Source organism: Mesoplodon bidens (genome assembly GCF_964165515.1).
Source record: "Mesoplodon bidens genome assembly, chromosome: 9".
Taxonomy (NCBI): Eukaryota; Metazoa; Chordata; class Mammalia; order Artiodactyla; family Ziphiidae; genus Mesoplodon; species Mesoplodon bidens.
In genome coordinates, this window is record NC_138166.1 from 58,212,114 (window position 1) to 58,238,698 (window position 26,585).

At 36.5% G+C, this 26,585-nt stretch overlaps 1 protein-coding gene across 2 annotated transcripts in view; it reads left to right on the forward strand.

The window, feature by feature from the left end:
* Positions 1–26,585, forward strand: part of TAX1BP1 (Tax1 binding protein 1) — a 91,362-nt gene that overhangs the window by 39,823 nt on the left and 24,954 nt on the right. For both annotated transcript variants that reach the window (XR_014016621.1, XM_081243740.1), the window contains exons 6-13: positions 2,271–2,419; positions 2,515–2,605; positions 10,312–10,497; positions 15,936–16,160; positions 16,738–16,884; positions 17,247–17,370; positions 19,182–19,279; positions 22,652–22,777. Coding sequence is in view for 1 of the 2 variants with exons in the window: in XM_081243740.1 (XP_081099866.1) it covers positions 2,271–2,419; positions 2,515–2,605; positions 10,312–10,497; positions 15,936–16,160; positions 16,738–16,884; positions 17,247–17,370; positions 19,182–19,279; positions 22,652–22,777 (1,146 nt within the window). In the remaining variant the exon portion in view is untranslated. The remainder of the gene's footprint in view (positions 1–2,270; positions 2,420–2,514; positions 2,606–10,311; positions 10,498–15,935; positions 16,161–16,737; positions 16,885–17,246; positions 17,371–19,181; positions 19,280–22,651; positions 22,778–26,585) is intronic.

A 26,585-nucleotide genomic window follows, 5' to 3' on the forward strand; every position in this document is an offset into this window, starting at 1 on the left:
ATGAATTATGTTGTTCTTAGATGCAGTTTAGTAATTTTCATATTCTAGCAAGATATTTAAAGTGATATTCTACCTATAAGTAAAAAATTTGGCTCTTTATGAAAATCAAAGTGGCTTATAAATACTTTGTAACATTTGATACATTTAAATTGGCAGAATGGTGATTTTCTTTAGTTTTCGTTGAGGGGTTCATGGGTGGTACTTTTTTTTTTTTTTTTTGGCTGCGCCACAGGGCATACAGAATCCTAGTTCCCTGACCAGGGATCGAACCCATGCCCCCTGCAGTGGAAGCGCAAAGTCTTTTTTAATTAATTAATTTGTTTATTTATTTACTTATTTATTTATTTATGGCCATGTTGGGTCTTCGTTGCTGCGCGCTGGCTTTCTCTAGTTGCAGCGAGCGGGGGCTACTCTCGCAGTGTGCGGACTTCTCATTGTGGTGGCTTCTCTTCTTGAGGAGTACCGGCTCTAGAGCGCAGGCTCAGTAGTTGAGGCGAACGGGCTTAGTTGCTCCATGGCATGTGGGATCTTCCCAGACCAGGGCTCCAACCCGTATCCTCTGCATTGGTAGGGGGATTCTTAACCACTGTGCCACAAGGGAAGGCGGAAGCGCATAGTCTTAACCACTGGACCGCCAGGGAAGTCCCGGGTGGTACTTTCATTAGTAGGAAATCTTAAAATTATTTTTTTAACAAACACAGTTTGTCTTAATTTATCAGTTCTTTTGATGTATAGTTTCCCATAACTATGTGGAAACCTCCAAATGCACTGTTATATTTGGTTCTCATAATTTTATAAATGAGGCAGAAAAGGCCTTATTATCTCCATTTTACAAATTATAAAACAGGCTTAGGGAGAGGCTTGATCAAATTCTCATAAGTTACTTAATTGTCTTAATTGATGTGATAAAAATTTTTAAATTATCTGTTTAAAATGAAATTCATCACATTTACTACCTCTTTTATATTCATTTCAGTGTCTTTATTTATTTATTTATTTTTTGCGGTACGCGGGCCTCTCACTGCTGTGGCCTCTCCCGTCGCGGAGCACAGGCTCCGGACGCACAGGCCCAGCGGCCATGGCTCACGGGCCCAGCCGCTCCACGGCATGTGGGATCCTCCCGGACCAGGGCACGAACCTGTGTCCCCTGCATCGGCAGGCGGATTCCCAACCACTGCGCCACCAGGGAAGCCCCATTTCAGTGTCTTTAAATATTTGTTCCAGCCTCTTGAATCACAGTGACAGGAGCTTTAGGAACATGGCTTTAGGCATCTATCTTTTCTTTCTTCCTTTTTCTTCCTTCCTTCCTTCCTTCCTTCCTTCCTTCCTTCCTTCCTTCCTTCCTTCCTTCCTTCCTTCCTTTTTGGCTGTGTTGGGTCTTCCTTTCTGTGCGAGGGCTTTCTCTAGTTGTGGTGAGCGGGGGCCACTCTTCATCGCGGTGTGCGGGCCTTTCACTGTCACGGCTTCTCCTGTTGCAGAGCCCAGGCTCCAGACGCGCAGGCTCAGTAGTTGTGGGTCATGGGCCTAGTTGCTCCGCGGCATGTGGGATCTTCCCAGACCAGGGCTCGAACCCGTGTCCCCTGCATTGCCAGGCAGATCCTCAACCACTGCGCCACCAGGGAAGCCCGGCATATATCTTAATTTAGTGTTTTGGTATAATTATCAGTGGCACTTAGTGACTTATGCTAGAAGAAGTTGGTGTTAACTTTGTTTAGTATCATGAAACTTGTTTTGTCATTGGGGTAACATTGGAAAGCGAGATGTAAAAAGCAAAGTGACTAATTTTTAAATTTTTTCCTCACTTCAGTTGTCTGCCCTCTGGTGGAGAAGTTAGTGAAATCAGCAAACAGTATGTGAAAAGTCCAGGAAAAAAGTTAATAATTTTTTAATTTAGTATTTGAAAAGTTTTTTTTTTTTTTCCCCTTGGTACACGGGCCTCTCACTGTTGTGGCCTGTCCCGTTGCAGAGCACAGGCTCTGGCCATGGCTCACGGGCCCAGCCGCTCCACGGCACGTGGGATCTTCCCGGACCGGGGCACGAACCCGTGTCCCCTGCATCGGCAGGTGGACTCTCAACCACTGCGCCACCAGGGAAGTCCTGAACAGTTTAATGTGTGTTACCATTTCAGGTTTAGTTTAGTCTTATAAACTTTGGAGGGGACAAATGTGGGATTAAACTTTTAAGCATAAATAGATTTCTTAGAGATATACAAATTTGTATTTCTAATTATGTTTCTGTGTTTCTCAAAATATTTTGTTATTGTTTCTAAGGTTCTTTTTGAAGTCTCACAAAGTTTAAAAATGGAAAATGAAGAATTTAAGAAGAGTTACAGTGATGCTACATCCAAAGCCCTCCAGCTTGAGGAAGATATTGTGTCAGTCACACATAAAGCGATTGAAAAAGAAACTGAAATAGACAGGTATTCCCGATGCTTTAAAAAAGTATCTTCGTGTTTTAAAACTGTTTTAAGAAAGTTGTTTTTGTCTGTGTTAACTTTATTTGACTTTAACTCAGTTTAAAGGACAAACTCAGAAAGGCACAATATGAAAGAGAACAGCTTGAATGTCAATTGAAGACAGAAAAGGATGAGAAGGAACTTTATAAGGTAATTTATTCTTTACAATTTTATTAGTTATCTTTTGCTGTGTAACATGTTACCCCAAAACTTAGTGGTCAGCAATTTCGGAGCAGCTTAGCTGAGTGGTTCTTGCTCAGGGTTTCTTGTGTAGTTGCAGTCAGGATGTTGGCAAGGGCTGCAGTCAGCTAAAGGCTCAATTAGAACTGGAGAATCTGCTGTCAAAGTGGCTCACTCACATGACTTTTGGCAGGAGGCCCTTCAGTTTCTTGGAATGTTGCCTCTTCAGTGGCTGCTTGAATGTTCTCACAATATGGCAGCCAGCTTCCCTCAGAGTGAGCTATACAAGAGAGAGCAAGGAGGAAGTCAGTGCATTTTATGACCTGGTCTCCAAGTTGTACACTGATGCTTCTTCTTTATCTTATTAATTAGAAGCAAGTCACTCCAGCTGATACTCAGGAGAAGGGAATTAGGCTCCACTTCTTTAAGAGAGGAGAATCAAAAGTTTTGGGAGTATATTTTAAAGCTGCCTCATTGTGTATAGTCCCTAAAAGTTAGTTTTCAGGGAATTAAATTGCTGGTGTTTTAGATACTTAGCAGGTAATGTATAATAAGTCAAAGAGTTGTAATGGTAACAAGATACCTGTTTATCAGAATTTGTGCAACTAATTATTTTCCCCTTTTAAGAATATATAAACCTTAAGGAGAGCATTAATTTACTTCAGTGATGATCATGTTTTGGAGTTTGCCTTTTGGAATAATCTTCAGAGACTGTCACTTTAAAAAGATCCTGTTGACAAATCTTCACCTTTTGAAGTTTTTCCTCTTTTCCTTTTTAAGTGACTCTGAAGTAGGGTAGTGAGTTTTAGTTGTCAATAATGTTGTGGATGCGTATTGGGACTTACTTATTTTAAGTGGCTCATAAGCAGTTCCTGAAGGAAGTTTCAGATAAGGAATTTCAAGAACAGTCTGAGCTAAGTCAGTATTATTTGGATAGATTCAATCTCTTTATTAGATTAGAAAAGGACAGTACTCATTTATATATTGATATTATGGTACATATTAAAGATAAAACATAAAACTCTGCATATATTCAGTATTTGAGAGTCTCAATTTGTACTGAGAAACTTAAATATGATTTATTGTATTACCAGTGGGTTCTTTCCTCCTTCTCTTTAAAAAACAACTATTCATTTATTTATTTACATTGATAAGCTAGATACCAACATTGGGTACCCAAGTATGAAATTCCGAATCTGTTCTGAGGATCGCCTCTTTTTTCTTCCATTTTTATTGAGATATACTTGACATATAGCACTGTATAAGTTTATAGTGTACAGCATAATGATTTGACTTGTATACATCATGGAATGATTACCACAATAAGTTTAGTGAACATTCACCATCTCATATAGATATAAAAGATTTTTTTCCTTGTAATGAGAACTCTAAGGATTTACTCACTTAATAACTTTCATATCAATGTATAACATACAGCAGTGTTAATTTTAGTTATCATGTGGTACATTACATCCCTAGTACTTACTTATAACTGGAAGTTTGTACCTTTTGATTACTTTCATAATTCCCCCCTTCCCCCCACCCTCTGCCTCAGGTAACCACAAATCTGATCTCTTTTTTCACGAGTTTGTTTGTGAAGTTTAATTGACCTACAAACAACTGAATTTAGTTTCTGGTGCACAGCATAGTGATTTGATATTTCTGTACATTTCAAAATGATCACCACAATAAGTCTAGTTACCACCTGTCACTATACAAAGGTATTACTTAATTATTGACTATATTCCCCATGCTGTACACTTCATACCTGTGACTGATTTTATTTTGTAACTGGAAATTTGTACCTCTTAATCGTCCTCACCTGTTTCTCTCATCCTCCCCCCGCAATCCAGCAACCACTTGTTTGTTTTCTTCATCTATGACTCTTTCATTTTTATGTTTGTTCATTTGTTTTGTTTTTTAGATTCCACATGTAAGTGAAATAATATATTTATCTTTGACTTATTTCACTTAGCATAATACCATCTAGGTCTGTCCATGTTGTTGCAGATGGCAAGGTTTTTCTTTTTTATGGCTGAGTAATAGTCCTGTGTGTGTGTGTGTTTGTGTTTATTTATTTATGTGTGTGTATGTACACACCACGTCCTCTTTATCCATTCATCTGTTGATGGGCACGAGGTGGGATGAATTGGGAGATTGGGATTGACATATATACACTATTGACACTATGTATAAAATAGATAACTAATGAGAAACCTACTGTATAGCACAGGGAACTCAGTGCTCTATGGTGACCTAAATGAGAAGGAAATCCAAAAAAGAGGGGATAAATGTATACATATAGCTGTTTCACTTTGCTGTACAATATAAACTAACACAATATTGTAAAGCAACTATACTCTAATTAAAAAAAAAAATTGATGGGCACTTAGGTTGCTTCCATATCTTGGCTATTGTAGGTAATGCTGCAACATAGGGGTGCTTATAGCTTCTCAAATTAGTGTTTTGTTTTCTTCAGAGAAATACCCAGGAGTGGAATTGCTGGATCATATGGTTCTATTTTTAACTTTTTTTTTTTTTTAAGGTCGCACTGTGCGGCATCTTAGTTCCCCAACCAGGGATCGACCCTGTGCCCCCTGCACTGGGAGCACGGAGTCTTAACTACTGGACCACCAGGGAAGTCCCTATTTTTTTGTTTTGTTTTGTTTGTTTGTTTGTTTGTTTGCGTTATGCGGGCCTCTCACTGTTGTGGCCTCTCCCGTTGCGGAGCAAGGCTCCGGACGTGCAGGCTCAGTGGCCATGGCTCACGGGCCCAGCCGCTCCGCGGCACGTGGGATCTTCCCGGACCGGGTCATGAACCCGTGTCGCCTGCATAGGCAGGCGGACTCTCAACCACTGCGCCACCAGGGAAGCCCGGGAAGTCCCTATTTTTAAATTTTTGAGGAACCTCCATACTGTTTTCCATAGTGACTGCACCAATTTACATTCCCACTAACAGTGCAGGGGGGTTCCGTTTTCTTCACATTCTTGCCAACACTTGTTATTTGTTGTCTTTTTGATAGTAGCCATTCTGACAGGTGTGAGGTGATATCTCATTGAGGTGGTATTTGATTTCTATTTTCCTGATGATTAGTGATGTTGAACACCTTTTCATTTGCCTGTTGATGATCTATATGTCTTCTTTGCAGAAATGTCTGTTCAGGTTCTCTGCCCATTTTTTAATTGGGCTTGTGTTTTTGATGTTGAGTCGTATGAGTTCTTTGTATATTTTAGATATTAACTCCATGTTGGTTGGATATATCACTTGCAAATATCTTCTCCCATTCAGTAGGTGATCTTTTCATTTTGTTGACGGTTTCCTTTGCTGGGTAAAAGCTTTTTAGATTGATGTAGTCCCATTTGTTTTATTTTTGCTTTTGATTCCCTTGCCTGAGGAGACACGTCCAAAAAAATATGCTCAGACTGATGTCAAAAAGCATGCCTATGTTTTCTTCTAGAAGTTTTATGGTTTCAGGTTTTACATTTAAGTCTTTAATCCATTTTGAGTTTATATATGGTGTAAGAAAGTAGTTCAGTTTGATGATCTTGCATGTAGCTGTCCAGTTTTCCCAATACCATTTATTGAAGAGGTTGTCTTTTCCCTGTTGTAATATTCTTGCCTCCTTTGTCATAGATAAATTGCTTATATAAGTGTGGGTTCATTTCTGGGCTTTCTGTTCTGTTCCACTGATCTATGTGTCTGTCTTTTTTTTTTTTTTTTTTTTTTAAATTTTTGGCTGCATTGGGTCTTCGTTGCTGTGCGCGGGCTTTCTCTAGTTGCAGCAAGGGAGGGCTACTCTTCGTTGCGGTGCGCGGGCTTCTCATTGCGGTGGCTTCTCTTGTTGTGGAGCACAGGCTCTAGGTGGGCTTCAGTAGTTGTGGCACGTGGGCTCTAGACCACAGGCTCAGTAGTTGTGGTGCACAGGCTCAGTAGTTGTGGTGCACGGGCTCAGTTGCTCTGCGGCATGTGGGATCTTCCCGGACCAGGGATCGAACCCGTGTCCCCTGCATTGGCAGGCAGATTATTAACCACTGCGCCACCAGGGAAATCCCAAGTTTTTTTGGGGGGGGGGTGCGGTGTGCCTTGAGGCATGCGGGATCTTATTTCCCTGACCAGGGATTGAACCCATGCTCCCTGCAGTGGAAGCTGGAGTCTTAACTACTGGACCACCAGGTAAGTCCTAGTTGTCTGTTTTTGTGCAGTACCATACTGTTTTGATTACTGTAGCTTTGTAGTATACAAAGTATAGTTAATGTGTTATACTGCATTAAAAAATTGAAGGATAAAGATCATATGATCATCTCAGTAGATGCAGAAAAAGCTTTTGACAAAATTCAGCATTCATTTGTGGTAAAACCTCAAGTGGGTACAGAGAGAACATACCTCAACATAATAAAAGCCACATATGACAAGCCCACAGCTAACATCGTAACGTACTCAGTGGTGAAATGCTTGAAAGCACTTCCTTTAAGATCAGGAACAAGACAATGATGCCCACTCTGACTACGTTTATTCCACATAGTATTGGAAGTCCTAGCCACAGCAGTCAGACAAGAAAAAGAAAGAAAAGGAATCCAAATTGGAAAGGAAGTAGTAAAACTGTCACTGTTTGCAGATGACATGATACTATATACAGAAAATCCTAAAGATGCCACCAAAAAACTACTATTCCTCAATGACTTTGGTTAAGTTGCAAGGTACAAAATTAATATACAGAAATATGTTGTATTTCTATATACTAACAACAAACTCTCAGAAAGAGAAATTAAGAAAACAATCCCATTTACAATCAAAAAGAATAAAATAGGAAAAAAATCTACGGAGTTAAAAGCTCTGTACTTGGAAAACTATGAGACATTGATGAAAGAAATTGAAGATGACACAAACAAATGGAAAGATATGCTGTGCTTATGGACTGGAAGAATATACATTGTTAAAATGACCATACTACCCAAGGCAATCTACAGATTCAGTGCATCCCTATTAAAATATCTACGGTGTTTTTCACAGAACTAGAACAAAAAATTCTAAAATCTGTATGGAAACACAACAGACCCTGAATAGCCAAAACAATCCTGAGAAGAACAAAGCTGGAGGTGTTATGCTCCCTTATTTCAAACTATACCACAAAGCTACAGTAATTTCCTTCTTATTTTGGGGGGTGGTTAATTTTTTTTAGTCTTTAAAATTTTTTGCCTTTAAAATAAAAAATTTGAGTCCACTGTGCACCTCATTGCAGAGCATAGATAGGAACATTTTGCATGTCATGGGTTATACCCATTCTGTTTCTTGGAACAACCTCCCCGGAGCGTGAGTGAGTGAGTGAGTGAGTGAGTGAGTGTGTGTGTGTGTGTGTGTCTCTCCCCCAGAATAGGAAGGAAAATAGTGAAGACTCACTGGTGGATGATTTTATGATTTGACTCTAAGGAAAAGTGCCCAGATATAATGTTTGGATTTTGAACAAGATTTTGTGAAAAAAAGAAGTAATACAGATATCTAGAGAAAGAATTGATACAGTTGGATACAGTGTCTTTGTGTTTTTTTTTGTTTTTTTTTTTGCAAACTGCTTTCAAATGCAGTTTTTTAAAGTTATAAAGGATTTTTTAACTAAATGAAGATTTTGCATCTGTAATAATTTTTTATTTAATGTTACTATGAATTTCAGTGATAATGTTTCAGTTTTTTGTTTTTTTTTTTTTGCTGTACGCGGGCCTCTCACTGTTGTGGCCTTCCCGTTGTGGAGCACAGGCTCCGGACACGCAGGCCCAGCGGCCATGGCTCACGGGCCCAGCCGCTCCGCGGCATGTGGGACCCTCCCGGACCGGGGCACGAACCGGCGTCCCCTGCATCGGCAGGCGGACTCTCAACCAGTGCGCCACCAGGGAAGCCCAATGTTTCAGTTTTGTGCCAGGCAAAGACCTCTGGGCATTATTTCTCTGTGGATAATTAAGTACTTTCCATGTTGTTTCTCTGTTAGGACAGTGGGAGATAATTAGGTAAATAGCATATCTATGTTTTCAGTCATTTTACTTCAATAATAAATTAAATAAAATGAATTCTGAAGGTATACTAGTTAGTATTGGGAAGGGTTTAGGAAGGTCCTAAGTAAACCAGGACCTCGTTTACTTACTTTACTTACCTGGTTTGATGCTTGAGAGGTGTAATGATAATTAGAATGACTTATTTTGGAAAGAGGAAAACTTTTCCCTGAAGCTGTCACCTTTCCATCCTGCCTTTCCTTTCTCTCTTCTATCCTGAGAAACAGTACTTCCAATGTTTTGTAGAGGGTTGACAAGTACATTTTAGGGTAAATCCAGAACTTATTTTTCTTTTACTGCTCTAAATTATTTACTCCTTATATTCCTTTTTTCTTTCTGCAAAGATTTTGTGTGTCTCTGTTGTACATCTGAATGACGAGTCCTTTGCATAAGACTTGGGAGGGAGGAAGGGAAAGAACGAGTGTCTTGGGGGTTTATTCTTTTACAGTGTGCTAATATCTCCTGTTTTCGGTAAGAATTAGCAGTTGGGATCAAAGTGACTCTGAAATTTCCATTTGAATACACTCTCTCCCAACCTCCCAGTGTCCTGAACAGTATTTCATTTATATGCATGTATGCCGAAGATTGGAAGTAATAGGGATTTTTGTTTTGTGTTTTTTTGGCAAGGAGATTCCATTTACAGAGTGTGGTAAGACCTACTATACTCTTAATCTCAGAAACATACTTTCTCTTTCAAATTGTTCTCATGAGTAACCAAATAGTTTCCTTTGCCTCTCTCCTCTAACCCCTGTTGGATCATGTGACCCATCCCTGGCCTAACAGAATTTAGAGGGATTGGTAAAAAATGCTTTCATGAGCTGATGATTATGAAAGTTGGGTAGTGTTTTTAAAGTGATGCTGCAAAGGTCTTGGCTACTGATACCTTTAGATTATCTGGAGTTATATTCTATCATTGTGAACAGGAATTAGTCTTCAGCACTGCATACATTAAGAGTAAAGTGCAAGAAGTATGTTAATTCATTTCTTTTTGATGCTCTTAACCAAAGCAAGGTACTCTTTGTAGGGGAAACCAGATACTTGTACTCTTTATAATTTCAGTTATGGAATTTGATTTGTGTATATGCTATGAACAACAGCAGCCAAAGTTCCTGGAAAAATCAATATAGTTGGGTTAATTAATCAACAAATATATTTTTAGGCACACAGGAAGTAAATGCATAGTATTTTTTCATAAGCAAAAAATTGAATTGCTTAAGATGTTCTTGAATGTATTCCTTTAGTTTTCCAGAATCTGGTCATGCCTTTATATATGAATATGCCTGTAATGTAATGTTTCCCCAAAAGAACAACTAAATTCATTTCTAATTTTAAAGAGAACTAACTTAAAATCATCAAAGGAAAAGACTTTAGAGATCAGGTAGTGTTAGACCTTAGAATTAATCTCTTGGGAAAACTAAAACAGCAGCAACAACAAAACTCAGAAAAGCTGTGTTCTGCGCCCACGTACTTGGCTAGTCATTTGGCAGAATTTGGGTCTCCTGACTTCTCGTCTAGTGAATCTTCCCTTCTCTTGGATCATATTTGGGTTAGAGATAAATAGTAATATTTTAAACTTTGAGTAACTTAGGTTATAGAGTTAGAGAGAATATTCTTGACATTTTCAAGCACTGTTTCAGGTACATTTGAAGAATACAGAAATAGAAAATACCAAGCTTGTGTCAGAGGTCCAGACTTTAAAGAATTTAGATGGGAACAAAGAAAACATGATTACTCATTTCAAAGAAGAGATTAGCAGACTGCAGTTCTGTTTGGCTGAAAAGGAGAATCTACAGAGGGCTTTCTTGCTTACAACCTCAACTAAGGTAAGTACTTTTGCAATACGTATTTGAAGATTGTAAAATATTATCTCTATTAAACGTATACAGTATGGTCGTTTTTATTTTTAATCTTTCCTCCCCCAGCTTCTTTTTTTGGAAAAAGTTCAAACTTATAGAAGAGTTGAAAGAATGGAAAAATGAATACATATATATCCTTAAATATTTTACTATCTTTATCTCCCCCATTTATATGCCTTCTCCTCCCGACCCCAGCCATTTGAAAGTCAGTTGCAGGCATTATGACATTTCACCCTAAGTACTTTAGCATGTCTCTCTTATTAACAAGTACATTCTTCTGTATAACCGTAATACCATTATGACATCTAAGGAATTTTATATTGATATAATATTCATGTTCATATATCGTTTTAGTCCACATTCAAATTGTCCAACATGTTTTTTGCATAACCTTTACAATTGCTTGATCCCCGGTAGTCAGAGATCGCACATGAATGATTATTGTTGTGTTCTTGGTCTGCTCTAATCTAGAACAGTGTCCCTATACCATTTGTCTTTTATAACATGGATATTTTTTAAGAATTCAGGCTTGTCTGAGAGAATATTCCATAATCTAGATTTGTCTGATGTTTCCTCATGACTAGATTCAGGTCGAAGATTTTGGGCAAGAAGAGGCATAGATGATGTTTTGTATATTCTGGTGCAATCACATGAAAAGTCATGTAATGCCAATTCCATTCTTGCTGATATTAGGTTTAATCATGTGTTTAAAGTTACGTCTGGTTGTCTCTCCATATATTAGTGCCTTTCTCTCTTTGTGATTATTGAGTAATCTGTGGGGTAGTACTTCGAGATCATGTGAACATCCTACTCCCCAATACCCTTTGACCCAGTGTTTTTTATCCCTTGATGATCCTTACCTGCATCAGTTATTGAATTAATGATTACAAAATGGTGATTTTAAAAATTCTGTCATTCCTTTTATGTTTATTAGTAGGTATTCTTTTATTATAATGAGGTGGTTCCCTGTTGCCCTCTCCCCTTTTTTTAATATCACTATAGACTCTGATTCTTTTTTGTTCAGTGTATTATACATCAGCGGTCCCCAACCTTTTTGGCACCAGGGACCAGTTTCGTGGAAGACAGTTCTTCCTCAGGGGGGTGGGGGTGGGATGGTTTGGGCTGATTCAAGCACATTACATTTATTGTGCACTTTATTTCTATTATTATTACACTGTAATATATAATGAAATAATTATACAACTCAACATAATGCAGAATCAGTGGCAGCCCTGAGCTTGTTTTCCTGCAACTAGATGGTCCCATCTGGGGGTGACGGGAGACAGTGACACCCGAAGTGTGTTGCTTATGTCCAGTCTACTCTGTAAGCTGCAGCTTCACTGTCACTTGCCACTCATTGATAGGGTTTTGATATGAGTCTGCAAGCAGTTGATTTATTGTGGTGTCTGTGCAGTCAAACCTCTCTGCTGTATTTGCAGCTGCTCCCCAGAGCTACCATCAGCGCCTCAGCTCCACTTCAGATCATCAGGCATTAGGTTCTCATAAGGAGCACGCAACCTAGATCCCTCACATGCGCAGTTCACAGTAGGGTCCGCGCTCCTATGAGACGCTAATGCTGCTGCTGATCTGACAGGAGGCAGAGCTCAGGTGGTAATGTGAGTGCTGGGGAGCGGCTGTAAATACAGGTGAAGCTTCGCTTGCTTGGCCTGCCGCGCTCAATTCCTGCTGTGTGGCCTCGTGCCTAACAGGCCGTGGACTGCTAATGGTCTGTGGCCGGGAGTTGGGGACCCCTGTTATACATCATCATTATTCTTGTTCATACTCAAATTGTCCTATATTTAGCTAGGGGGGAACCTTCTCAAACCTGCTCTTGTGTCTTTCTGATATGTCCCCCTAATGTTTTGAATGCTTCCTTGTTTTGTGGTAGAACTGTGTATTACAGTTTTAGGTTCTGCTCCAGATCTGGTATTACCCATTTCTCCAAAGAACCTGATTTTTTTCATGAGTGAAGGGTATTTTGAAGCCAAGCCACTAGATCCTTTTGCTACTTTCAATAGACAGACATTTTAAGTCTTAAATTTATATTGATATCTCCAGTTCAAATTCAGTATCTCCTAGAGTTCTTCCTTATCTTCTTCCTCCATTACATATTTATGTATCTCTTCTCCCAGTGTGAGGACCCTTGTTTCCAAAACGTTGTATCTGTTCATGTTTTCTAACCAGCTATACATGCCAGTAGTTTCAGAATTATTATATCAATGCCACTTCCAACAGTATGTCTACTAAATAAAATTAAGATCTTTTCCAGTTCTTTTATCTTAGAGTATTTCACTAAGGATGTAGAGTACCATGTTCAAAGGTTACTTGAATTAATTTTTTTAACATATTTATGTTATGAATTTGTAATACAGTTCAGTTATTTTGTTTTCTCCTAACCTTTTCCTTTAATTTTATTTTTTGAATATGTAAAATAGTTGTATCATTCACAGTCAAAATGAAACGAAAAAAATTTACTCTTCCCTAAAAAACTCCTTTCTTACCGGTACCCATAGGTAAACATTTTCACTGGTTTCCAGTTTTTTCTTCTTATGTTCGTTTTTGCAGAAATAAGCTTGGTATATGTGTGTGCATGCACACACCCTTCTCTATCCCCTTCTTTCTTAAAAGTGCCATGCTACTTATACTCCTTTTCACTTTGCTTTTTTTTTCAGTGAACAATACAGACTGGAAATCATTCCCTAGCAGTTCATAGAGATCTTCCTAATTTTTAAAGAAATGGCTGTGTAATACTACATTGTTTAGATTTACCCTGATTTATTCATTAACTTTTATGGATGGAGTATTATGTGGTTTTTAGTAGTTTGCTAATAAATACACTCAGGTATAGTTAATGTAACACTTAAAACGTCAGATGTGCATGATATTTAGAATTAATGATTAAGACCCAAGTTACTTTTCAGGTTATTGAATATAGCAGATGCAAACAGGAAGGTGAAAAGCATGTTTGATTATTTATTTGTTATTTAATAAGATGCTACTTAAGCAAGACTTCTGTGAGGAAAGCATAGGTATAGAAATACCTGGAGAAATTGATGCCTGGTTGTTAAAACTTTTTAAAAAATTATAAAAGCAATAAAAAAAATCATGGTTATAAAAAAGTTCGAGTAGTATGTGAGGGTACAAGGTAAAAGTAACCCATATCATTTCCCAGATATATTATTATATAATTTTACTAGAAATCTGTGAATGTACATACAATATTTATATTGTAACAAAAATGAGAATATAATGTTACAAAAACTTTTTAAAAATTTATGGAATGTCTAGACATCTTGCAGTATGAGTACACATACAGATCTTCCTCATTTATTAGAACAGCTTTGTAGGGAATTCCCTGGTGATCCAGCAGTTAAGACTCCACGCTTCCATTGCTGGGGGACTGGGTTCGATCCCTGTAACTAAGATCCTGCAAGCCGCGAGGCCAAAAAAAACCCCCAGCTTTGTAGTATCTCTCCTTTTGTTTAACAGCTGTGTAGTATGCAGTTGTTTTTAGTTTTAGTGTACAACCCTTAGGTATTATAAGCATGATGGCAGTAAACATTCTTGTACAGATATCTAGGCACGTGTATAAATCTGTAGAATAAATTCCTCAAAGTGCAATTGCCAGGTTGAATGTTTACATTTTCAGTTATTTTCAGATTGCCTTTCAAAAAAATTAATGTATCAACAGGGTATGACACATACTGCTGCTAGTAATGGTTGCATAGACTTTCATTGTGTGGAGGATATATCAAGTTTATTTATAATAAATTCCCATTTAGACATTTGATTTTCAATAATTTTTCATAATCTTAATATTTTACTGAATCCCTGCAAAACTAACCCTGCAAAACTAAACCTATGTCCATACCCTTTAATCAGAAACTCATGAAAATAAAATTGATAAATCAAAAGCCGTGTGCTTTTTAGAGGTGTTGATGATTGTTTCAAAAATCTGGTAAGAATGGTTACCACTTATAGATTATATGAGCCCACATGTTTGTAAATGTGCCAGTTTTCCTAAACCATCCAAATATTAGAGCATTACTTTTTTCAGTCTTTGTTAGCTTGAAAGAGAATGAATGGTATTTGTTTTACCTTCTTTATTTGAATATTTTTCTATGTATAATAGCCGTTTATTTTAAAGAAATTTCATGTTCATGCCTTTCTCCATATTTTTCCTTTTCTGGGTTTTTTTTTTCTTTAAAATTTTTCCATTTCTTATTGATTAGAAAATCTATATCAGAGTATTATACATTTTTTGAATATATTACAAATAGTTTTCTTCTAGTTCTCTTTTTTGCTTTTTTCCCTTCTGATATATAGAAGCTGGTAACATTTATATATTAGCTCTATTAATGTTATACTTAGAAAGATTTTCTTCACCCCAGCATTACATAAATAATCATTTACATTTCCTTATAAGTAGCTAACAATTTAAAAACCACGAATGGGTTGCACTTTTTGAGTTTACATTATTTCTAATACAGAGATAAAAATACGAATGTTGAATAAACTAGATTTATTGAGCTCATAATGTCTTTAATATTAAAGGAAATAATTTTATCATGGCAGTTTTTATTTTATTTATTTTTTATAAATTTATTTACTTATTTATTTGGCTTTGTTGGGTCTTTGTTGCTGTGCGTGGGCTTTCTCTAGTTGCGGCGAGCGAGGGCTACTCTTCATTGCGGTGCGCGGGCTTCTCCTTGCCATGACTTCTCTTGTTGTGGAGCATGGGCTCCAGGCGCACGGGCTTCAGTAGTTGTGGCACACAGGCTTAGTTGCTCCGCGGCATGTGGGATCTTCACAGACCAGGGCTCGAACCCGTGTCCCCTGCAATGGCAGGCAGATTCTTAACCACTGTGCCACCAGGGAAGCCCTATCATGGCAATTTTAACTTTTTAAAGATACTTTTAGGTTTGGTAAGAGGTGCTATGTAATGGTATATTAATATTATATTGGATATGTTATAGGTTAGATCATAGGAAACATTTTTTTAACCAACATTTTTGGAGTTACAAAGAAGTTTTTGTAATTATTTTTATTGCTTACCATAAAAAATGAGGGTCAGTAGTTCTAGCTGGAGAGATTCTGGGGGACAGAAGCTTCCATTCGAGTATCTATTTAGCTAAGCATTGGTTATGTTGCCTGACTTCCTGTACTTCAGGTTTGTCATGTATAAAGTGATAGTAGTGATGCGTAGGGTTGTTATATGGGGGTCTCTGAAACAAAGTCACATCTTAAATTTTTTATAGACACACATACTTCATCTAAGTCATGAATAGAAAAGCAATATTTAATTTAAAATTTTAGATCTGTTGAAATAGGAATAAATATTGTTTCTGCTTCTGTTTTTTACTTGAATGGTTTAATTACAAATATATTTATCTGCCTTTCTTCAGGAAGATACAGTTTTTTTCAAGGAGCAACTTCGTAAAGCAGAGGAACAGGTTCAGGCAACTCGTCAGGAAGCTGTCTTTCTGGCTAAAGAACTTAGCGATGCTGTAAATGTGCGGGATAAGACAATGGCAGATCTGCACACTGCACGCTTGGAAAATGAGAGAGTGAAAAAGCAGTTAGCTGATGCAGTGGCAGAGCTTAAACTAAGTGCTGTGAGAAAAGACCAGGTAAAGCGGGTTAATTTTGAATTTCCAGTTTGGTCAAAAACTCACGATAAGCTTATGAAAGAGAATGAGTTATGTTAAAATAATTGAGGTCAGATTCCTGGTCACAGAATTTTAAATTGCCATTCATTTTGTTTAGTCATTGTAACTTCTTGGGTTGAAATTAATGCAGGCTTTAAGAAAAACTTCTGTAAGCAAATTCCTAATTGTTAGTAAAAACTGCTCTATTATTGTTAACTAAACTTTCTGATATAGGGTATATATTGCTTTGTTTAGAGTTTATTTACTAGCTGCATAAAATGGTACTATGGTTATTTAACAGGGTATGCTTGCTTCTCAGGGGATAGAATATTCTTTTCAAGTGTTTTGTTTTTGTTTGTTTTTTAATGAACCTTAGTCCTAGGAATATAAAGCTGGATTTGTTAGGAGACCTAATGTGACTCTAGCCAAAACTCCAAAACAAATAAAAATTAAGAGCCAGAAAGAAAAAAGCGAAAAGAAAGTTGGATTTACTACTACATTATGAGATATGAGATTTTTATGTTTCTCTTAGAGGAAGAGTTTATTATTTCTCTCTTAGGAGAAGACTGATACACTGGAACACGAACTGAGAAGAGAAGTTGAAGATCTGAAACTTCGTCTTCAGATGGCAGCAGATCATTATAAAGAAAAATTCAAGGAATGCCAGAGGCTCCAAAAACAAATAAACAAACTTTCAGACCAATCAGTAAGTATAATTGAATTCATCACAGTAAAATAATTCCTTTATCAATATTTTTGTTTACAAATCAAATTTATAATGTTATACCCTTTGAATATAATTTCTTTCCGCTTTATTTCACATTACTGGCCTAATATTGTAGTGATAATTTTTTTTAAATCTGGAATTTTTATTTGTTGGAGAAATAAAATGTTCTGTTTTGTAACGTTTAGGTCAGTTAGTAAAGTGATGTGTGTAACTTTAGTCTTTGTTGGCCTTTAAGACAGCAGCAGCTTTGTGGACTTTTCAGGATTTATTTATATGATGCATGGTTGCTGAAGGAGGGAAATGTAACTCATTTAACCATTGATTGTTAACATTTTGAACAGGCTAATAACAGTAGTGTCTTCACAAAGAAACTTGGGAGTCAGCAGAGAGTGAATGATGCCTCAGTAAACACAGACCCCGCTACTACTGCCTCTACGCTTGATGTAAAGCCACCACCTTCTACAGGTAACAATCTTTTAGACTTTTTGTATGATGTGTCCTACCTTGAAAAGTATTTATACTCATTTATACTGCCTGTTCCATGTGTCAGAATTTTAGGGAGCTTTTAAAAAAATCCTTCTAAGTGAGGGATTGAGGCAAAGGGAAAGTAAAGGTCTAAAAGCAAAGGGAGGGGCTTCCCTGGTGGTGCAGTGGTTGGGAGTCCGCCCGCCGATGTAGAGGATGCGGGTTTAGCCCTGGTCCGGGAGGATCTCACATGCCGCGGAGCGGCTGGGCCTGTGTGCCACAACTACTAAGCCTGTGTGCCACAACTACTAAGCCTGTGCTCTAGAGCCCATGTTCTGCAACAAGAGAAGCCTGCGCACCGCAACGGGGAGTAGCCCCTGCTCTCCGCAACTGGAGAAAAACCCACGCAGCAGGGAAGATTCAACGCAGCCAAAAATTAATAAATAAAAGAAATAAATTTATTTAAAAAATAAAAAATAAAAGCAAAGGGAAAGTAAAGGTCTAAAAGTAAGTCACGCATGTGATGAATATACAAAATGTGAGTGTGAACTAGTATTTATCTTCATGAGCATGGTTAATCAAATGAGCTGGTGTTTGTAAGTGCAAATGCTTATAGTATTTGATCTATAGGAAGAGAGCCAAGAATTGAATTTTTTTTTTTTTTTGTGCGGTACGTGGCGCCTCTCACTGCCGTGGCCTCTCCCGTTGCGGACCACAGGCTCCGGACGCGCAGGCTCAGCAGCCACGGCTCACAGGCCCCGCCGCTCCGCGGCATGTGGGATCTTCCCGGACCAGGGCATGAACCCGTGTCCCCTGCTTTGGCAGGCGGACTCTCAACCACTGCACCACCAGGGAAGCCCCAAGAATTGAATTTTTAATTAATATTCTAACACTGTGGAATTCTGAACCATTTATGGCACTTTAATTGTACAATTCTGTGGGGAAAACTTAAAAATCCCTTTAATTCTATTCATGTTTCTCTCTTTCTTGCCTTTTTTTTGTTTTTGTTTTGTTTTGGCTGCTTTGGATCATTAAGGTACTTTCCTCATTAGTGTACCTGTTGGTGGATAAGTTAAATATTTTATTAGTTTATTAACTTACAGAACAGATTAGAGAGACATAGTGAATACATGAACAACATGAAAATTTAAATTAACTCTAGGTTTTCACTTGTCCTAATGTCTTTTTTTCACCTTATGTTAAAGATTTGACAGTAACAAAAATAAATACTAGAGCATGTAAAGTATATTTAATTGTGTAGTGTTTGGGGCAATTGGTGTTTTAGACTTTTTAAATGTATTATAAGTTTCCTATGCTATTAAATATTTAGATTAAACTGCTGTAGAACAGGATCCTGCCTTCCATTTCTATATATCCTGTGTAGTACCAAGAAAGGTGTTATAGTGACTTAATAAAGACTTATTGAATAGTAGTGAAGGACTAGAAAAATGATTTAATATGTTTTCTCAAAGAGTATGGCTTTCCTATATATCCTATCTATTAAGTATATAGAAAACAATTTCTGTGCCATTTTAGAACTTTTTAGCTAGTTAAAAAATATGATTTTTTAAAATTATTGAATGAAAAAATTAAAATTAAAAAAAATTTAAAAAATTCTCATCTAATGTTTATATTGTCCTTCTCTGTTTATTTAGTGTATGAATAGATGTTTTAAAATAGATGTTTCTCTCCTTTAGTATTCCATTTATTATATTTCACAGTATACTGACCCTCAAGTTATTCTGACCAGGAAGATAATACAAGGATCAAAATAATTTTTAATAATCTTTTAATTTTCTGCCTTGTTATAGCTGAGATAGATTTTGACAATCTAACTAAGGGACAAGTCTCTGAAATGACCAAAGAAGTTGCTGCAGAAAAGTATAATAAATGTAAACAACTCTTGCAGGTAAGCTAGCTCTCTTGTAAGAGAAAGATTTATCAAATGTAATGGCTTAGCTTATCTTTATTGTTTTGATTGATGGGTATCCCAGGGTTTCTTTTTTATACCCATATACTGATATTTAGTTTCACTTTTGAGATGATAAGTGGGGGGTTGTTCTGTGTACCTGCTCATGTAGGCATGTGTGTAAAATCATGATCCTTGGGAATTCCTTGGTGGTCCACTGGTTAGGATTCAGCACTTTCACTGCCGTGGGCCTGGGTTCGATCCCTGGTTGGGGAACTAAGATCCCACAAGCTGCACAGCATGGGCAAAAAAAAAAAAAACAACCCACAATCCTAAAACTATTGTTTTCTGTTCCCCTGATGTCCTTCTCTTGATAATGGGCAAGTGATTAATTGAGGTTGGGGTTGGATATTGTCTGTCTTCTTCTTCTGATAAGGATACATGAAAAATGTTTGAACTGCATAAAAGGGAAGTATTCTTTTTTACACTTAACTGTAATAATAGCAAAGACTTTCACCACATCCTAAAGTGACTAGATTTGTAAAGTGGAAAAAAAGGAATGGTACCCAGATGAGTCGTTGCCTTTACGGTATTATTTTGATTATATTAAACTATTATTCAAACATTTAAGTTTTGCAACTTCCTAGTAGTATTCACTCCTGGAGTATTTAAAGGACAAAGGGAAAATGCTTCTTATTTGTACCTGATTTGGGGAAGAGAGGAAAAAATGTTTTGTGTATGTTTTTTGTTCGTTCAATTAAATATTTTTTTGTGTGTTTGCTTCTCTGTTCATGTGGAGAGGAGAGGGATAATTTTTAGAGCCATATAAGGAAATTCATATATTATTATAGTAATTAACTTAAAATATTTTATGTTGCTGTCTTGATAATATTAGTTTAATGTAATCCTTTAATCAGACTTTGAACTGAACATTTTTGTTGCTTCAGAAGATCCTTCTGTACAGGGTTGATTAGAACAATTTTACCCTTGAGGTCAAAGTAGTTGCTTATAAGGGACTAACCTATTTTTCAGTAAGTATGAAACAATTTTGGATGAATATTTTTTAAAATCTCATTATATAGTATTATTGAAAGGAAGATAGAATATTCTTTCAAGCTAAAAACTTCCTCAAGGTAATTTTTTTTTTTACAACTGTGTTGTAGTACAATTGAAATTCAATAAACTGCATAGATTTAAGGTCTGCAGTTTGTTCAGTTTTGATATATATATATATATAGTTGTGGAACTATCACAGTGTCAAGTTAATGAACATTTCCATTACTCCATTAGCTTTTTTGTACTCATTTACAACTCATCCCTCCCTCTCTCACCACTCCTGGGAAACCATTGGCTTGCTTTCTGCCACTATAGATTAGCCTATCTTTTGTACCGTTTCTATAAATGGAATCATATGGTATGTTCTTCTTTTCCTGTCCCCTTTCAGCACAGTTATTTTGAGATTTATGTTGTTGCTTGTTATTGGTAGTTTATTCCTTTTTTTGTTTGTTTAATAAATTTTATTTATTTAAAAATTTTTTAACATCTTTATTGGAGTATAATTGCTTTACAATGGTGTGTTAGTTTCTACTTTATAACAAAGTGAATCAGTTATACATATACATATATTCCCATATCTCTTCCCTCTTGCGTCTCCCTCCCTCCTACCCTCCCTATCCCACCCCTCTAGGTGGTCACAAAGCAGCGAGCTGATCTCCCTGTGCTATGAGCTGATCTCCCTGTGCTATGCGGCTGCGTCCCACTAGCTATCTGTTTTACATTTGGTAGTGTATATATGTCCATGCCACTCTCTCATTTTGTCCCAGCTTACCCTTCCCCCTCCTCGTGTCCTCAAGTCCATTCTCCAGTAGGTCTGCGTCTTTATTCCCGTCTTGCCCCTAGGTTCTTCATGACCATATTTGTTTTAGATTCCATATATATGTGTTAGCATACGGTATTTGTTTTTCTCTTCCTGACTGACTTCGTATAGTTTATTCCTTTTTATTGTGAGTTCATCTTCTGCCATTTAAAAAATTGGGTTCATCTTATTATTGAGTTGTAAGTGTTCTTTATTCCAGATACAAGTCCTTTGTCAGATATGTGGGGTAAATATTTTCTCCCAGTCTGTGGCTTGCCCTTTTATTTCCTTAATGGTGTTTTTAGAAAAAGTTTTAGTTTTGCTGAAGTACAGATTATCAATTTATTGTTTATGTGTTCTCTGTATGTTCTAAGAAAACATTTACTGCTGCAACTTGTAATGATTTTCTCTTGTTTTCTAGAAGTTTTGTAGTCTTAGGTTCTTTTAGGCCTGTTAACCATTTTAAGTTTATTTTTGTGTATGGTGTGAGGTGTGGTATGTATAGTAAGGATATTTAACTGATCCAGCATTATTTGTTGAAAAGACTTTTCTCCATTGAATTGCTCAAAGCATAAAGCATATATTTTTTCTTTTCTTTTTTTTTTTAATTAAAAAAATTTTTTTTATTGGCCTTGTTGCATGGCTTGTGGGATCTTCGTTCCCTGACCAGGGATCAAACCTGTGCCCCGTGCAGTGGAAGCACGGAGCCCTAACCACTGGACTGCTGGGGAAGTCCCTCGTCATGTTTTAAAACTCCATTCTTTTAACATTCTGGGTTGTAGAGAAGAGCAGTGTATAAGAAATCCATCTAAAGATTGTCTTGATCAGGAAATCCCAGAGTTTTAATTATTAATATATAGAAATAACAGCATTATAAATAACGTGATTTTTATTATGTCCTTTGCAAAAGTAATGTGTGCTTATTGTGAAATCTTACGGTGTTACAGAAATGAAGAATAAAGGTGGTAAAAAGTACCATTATGATCCTGATCCCCAGATATAAGGGCTATTAATATTTTGGTTTATGGAATTCCCTGGCAGTCCAGTGGTTAGGACTTTGAGCTTTCACTGCCAAGGGCCCGGGTTCATTCCTTGGTCAGGGAGCTAAGATCCCACTAGCTGTGTGATGTGGCCAAAAAGAAATAAATAAATTTGGTTTATTTTTTCTACATATACTACATAGACATCATATAAAATTGTGTTAAACAACTTGTAAAGCAGAAATGGGATTATACTATATATTCTGTTTTTGCAACTTGATATTTTCAATTAATGTATTTTGCCATTTTTCCTTGTTAATTTTTAGATCACTTTGTTCTTTTTCAATAAATATACTCTGTTCCATTGTATGGATATAAAATGATTTGTCCAATCTTCCACTGACAGACATTTTGGTTATTTCAATTTTTATACCTTTACAACAGTGTTATAATAAGCATTCAGCACAAGTATGTTTGTATAGATATTAGCTGTATATGGATTTAAAATCTTTTGGTAATTATACTAATTTCATTTAGGATGAGAAAACAAAATGCAATAAATATGCTGATGAACTTGCAAAAATGGAGATGAAATGGAAAGAACAAGTGAAAATTGCTGAAAATGTGAAACTAGAACTAGCTGAAGTAGAGGAGAATTTCAAAGTAAGTTTACTATTCGTATAACTTGAGGCATAGTACCTGATACTTTTGAAAATGTGCTATCTATAATTTGGTCAATCTAATGTAAAGTTTCAACATGGGTAATTGGGTTAGTATTTTCGTGTATAGATAAAAATGTACTATGTATTTAGTTATGTTGAATACAGTTCAGTAACTATTAACTGAGAAAATAGATACCCATATGCATTGCCATTGTGGCTTTCATTTTGCGGATTCAGATGGCTATTGAAACTATATCTTTAAATCATGCTTAGTTTTTAAGATGAAAGTGATCGTTTCATATTCCTTGTTCACTTAATTATGAATGTGTTTGTAAAATTATTCTAGGGGCTTGGTGGGTTTTTTTGGGAGTGTAATAAGATGGAATCAGTAATTTAAAAAAAGTTATGTAAAGGTTTTTAAATTTATCACCAAAAGGGTGTTACTTGTGATCCTAAATGAGATACTGCAGAGTAAGCAATACAGTCTTAATTAATGAAGATTACTTTTGCCAATTTAACATTAGGCAACAAACAAGCCTGAATGGTAAATGATATTTGTAAAAATGTTGGAGAAAAAAATTAGTAGGCTGTCTAGCTCATTAATAAGTGGAAAGACATTTTCCCTCTAAGTAATAAAATATAATCTTAAGTATTTTAAGGTATGTGCATGTGTGTATAATTGGCATTTTTTGTGTGTGTGTGACTAAAGTTCTGGAAGTTCTAAACGATTTAAATTTTCTCTGTCATAGCTAATTGTACCTATAATCTAATTTTAAAATATAACATTCTTAAAGACACCAAAAATTACTTTGTTTGGGTTGGTACAGGCTAAGGTAATTTAACTGCTTGATCCTTTTTTATCTTCATCTGCTGTCAGAATGAAAATTTGAAACTTATTTCATGAGGTTATTGTTGTTCCTGGGATCACTGTGAATATTGTTTTTATTGCCTGGGAACTTCTGTTATTATTAAAAAATATGAATACTGAATTTATATGAAACTTTATTTTTGCAGATTGATTAGGAAAAATGATTTAGTAAATATTTATTGAAGCCTATTAAATATAAAGCACTATGTTAGCTATTATGTGGGTGATCATATAAGTAAGGCACAATGCTTAAGGAGTTTATAATCTGGTATGGAGTGCTAGAAGTGTAATCATGATTCTCAAAACTCTTTCACATTCACAACCTAGGTAATCATCTTTCAAACCCATGGGAAGCTAAATAATATTTTTATTTCATTAATGATAAAAATTAACATCGAGATTAAACAACATAATTAAGGTTGTACAACTGGTGACAGTGCTTGGCTTTTTGTTTAGTGCCTTTCCCCTTATTTTGTGCTGCTTAGACACAAACACAAACAGAGACAAGGCAAAATGTGATGAAGTTCTACATAAGCTGTAAGTCTAAGTACTTTAGGGCTGTTTCCAATGGAATATTTAGGAGTCAGATATTACAGAGAAACTAGACCTGTGAAAGACCAAACAGGAGGGGAGGATAAACAGAGATGGGAAAAGAAAGAAACATCTTTCTAAACAGATGGAAAAGCATTACAGGTTTGGAGGTCAGAAGTAGAGAGCATAATCTGGGAGCTGTGAGAGTCTTAAGTAATAGGACTTCAATATCTGTGATGGAGTAGATAGATGTGAAAGATAGGTTGAAGCCAGATTAGGGGGGACTTAAACTGGAATGTGGGTGCTATTTGCTGTTAAGAATTTTCTAGGAGAAAAGGGACCGAACCGGAGTGGGTCTTTATGAAAATAATTTGGTAGCACTGAGAGGATTTACAGGTGGGAAGGGTTTTTGAAGGTAAGAAAATTAGGTACAAATATTCTTAGAATGAATTGATAAAGGCCATCTCCTTGGATACCTTCCCCAATCACCTACCATTGAACCTATCAAGGAAAGCCTTAGGGAAAAACCATTGAAGAATAGTTTTATTTGTATCCATAATGCTTATGCTGTAATAGGCAAATAATGGGTAGTTGTTGAATAAATGAAAGACTTGGAGACTGAAAATGTTGAAGAGTAGAGGAAGAGGAGAGGGAGTGTTTAATATAGTTTCCTAGCTTCAATCACAGTGGGCTCTGAGATTAATAATATCAGTTAACAAAAGTAGAAAAGTAGGTTTGGGACATTTTACCCTTACAGTGCAGAAGGACAACAGTGAAAACATGTTTACCCATCAGTTAAAAAGGCAGATTCGGATCTTGGGAAGGAGAGAGTGTGGCACATGAGTTAATATTTGTGATTTATTCATATGAGCATGATTGTTGAAGGCATAGAAGAAAGGGAGTTTACAGAGAATGTAGAGAGAAGAAGCCAAAGAAGAAACTTTGGGGAATACCTATATTTGTAATGGTGAAGAAGCAGACTTTAAAAAAAGAGCATGAGAGGATGACAGTGTTGGAGCAGTTTCACATAAACCAGGGAAGAAGCTTGACGAGTAAGGGAAGTTAGTCAATACTGACAAGTAATTCAGAGATGTTAAAGAATAAGAACAAGGAAAATACATGGATATGGTAATAGGAATTATTTTGATAGAATGGTATAAACTAACTCTTGAAGGGTAAGGAGAGAGTAAGTAGATGATGAAAAATGATAATTTCTTTCTCTCTTCAGCTTCAGTTGGCAGAGAAGGACAAAGAGATAAATGGTCTAACTTCATATTTGGAAAACCTCTCCAGGGAGAGTGTACTTAAAAAAAAGTTTCATATGACACTGAATGATAATACAGCTTTATGAAGGGACACACATTTTACAGTTATGTGAGGGTGATTTTTTTTTAAGTTAAATGACTAAGGAAAAGACAAACAGGTGTTAAGACTTTTAGGTGGAAAACGTTTTTAGTTAAATAATATTTAAAATTATTTTGTTAGGAGAAAAATGCTCAAGTGTTGAAACTTAGTTTGATTTTTGTTACATAGTTTGTATTTAACAAACAATTTTACAGTGTTCAAATTTAAGAGAATAGTAAACAAATTTAAAATTATACCTAATGTATTTATCTGGTTTTCTTTTGTGATAGGAAACATTTTAGAAGTTGTTTAATGATTTGTAGCATAACCTAACATTCAGAGCATACATTTATAATATAAAATGTGCTGTAGTGCAACATTTCTCACAGTATGGTCTGTGATCCTTTGGGGGTCCCCATCCCCTTTAGAGGTCTACAAAGATAAAGCAGTTTTCGTAATATTACAGTATTTGCTTTTTTCCCTACTCTGTTACATTTGCACTGTTGGTATAAAAGCAGTGGTGGGAGAACTGCTGGTGTATTAATATTGAATCAAGGCAGTGGCACCAAACTGCACTAGTAGTTACTGTATTCATCCTGACCATGCGTTCACAGTTTAAAAAAAAAAAAAACAGTTTCACTTAAGATGATGAAACAGTAAAATATTAATTTTATTGAAGCTTGACCCTGGGGGGTGTTTTTAATATTCTGTGTGATGAAATGCGAAGTACTCCCAAAGCACTTTTGCCTAATGAAGTAAAGTGGCATTAAAGTACCTTTGAAGGTAAAGCACTGTGTAATTGAGTTCTAAGCTGAACTAGCCTCTTTTTACATGGCATATCATTTCTATTTTAAAGAATGAGGGCCTCCCTGGTGGCGCAGTGGTTGAGAGTCCGCCTGCCGATGCAGGGGATACGGGTTCGTGCCCCGGTCTGGGAGGATCCCATATGCCGCGGAGCGGCTGGGCCCGTGAGCCATGGCCGCTGGGCCTGCGCATCCGGAGCCTGTGCTCCGCAACGGGAGAAGGCCACAACAGTGAGAGGCCCGCATACCACAAAAAAAAAAAA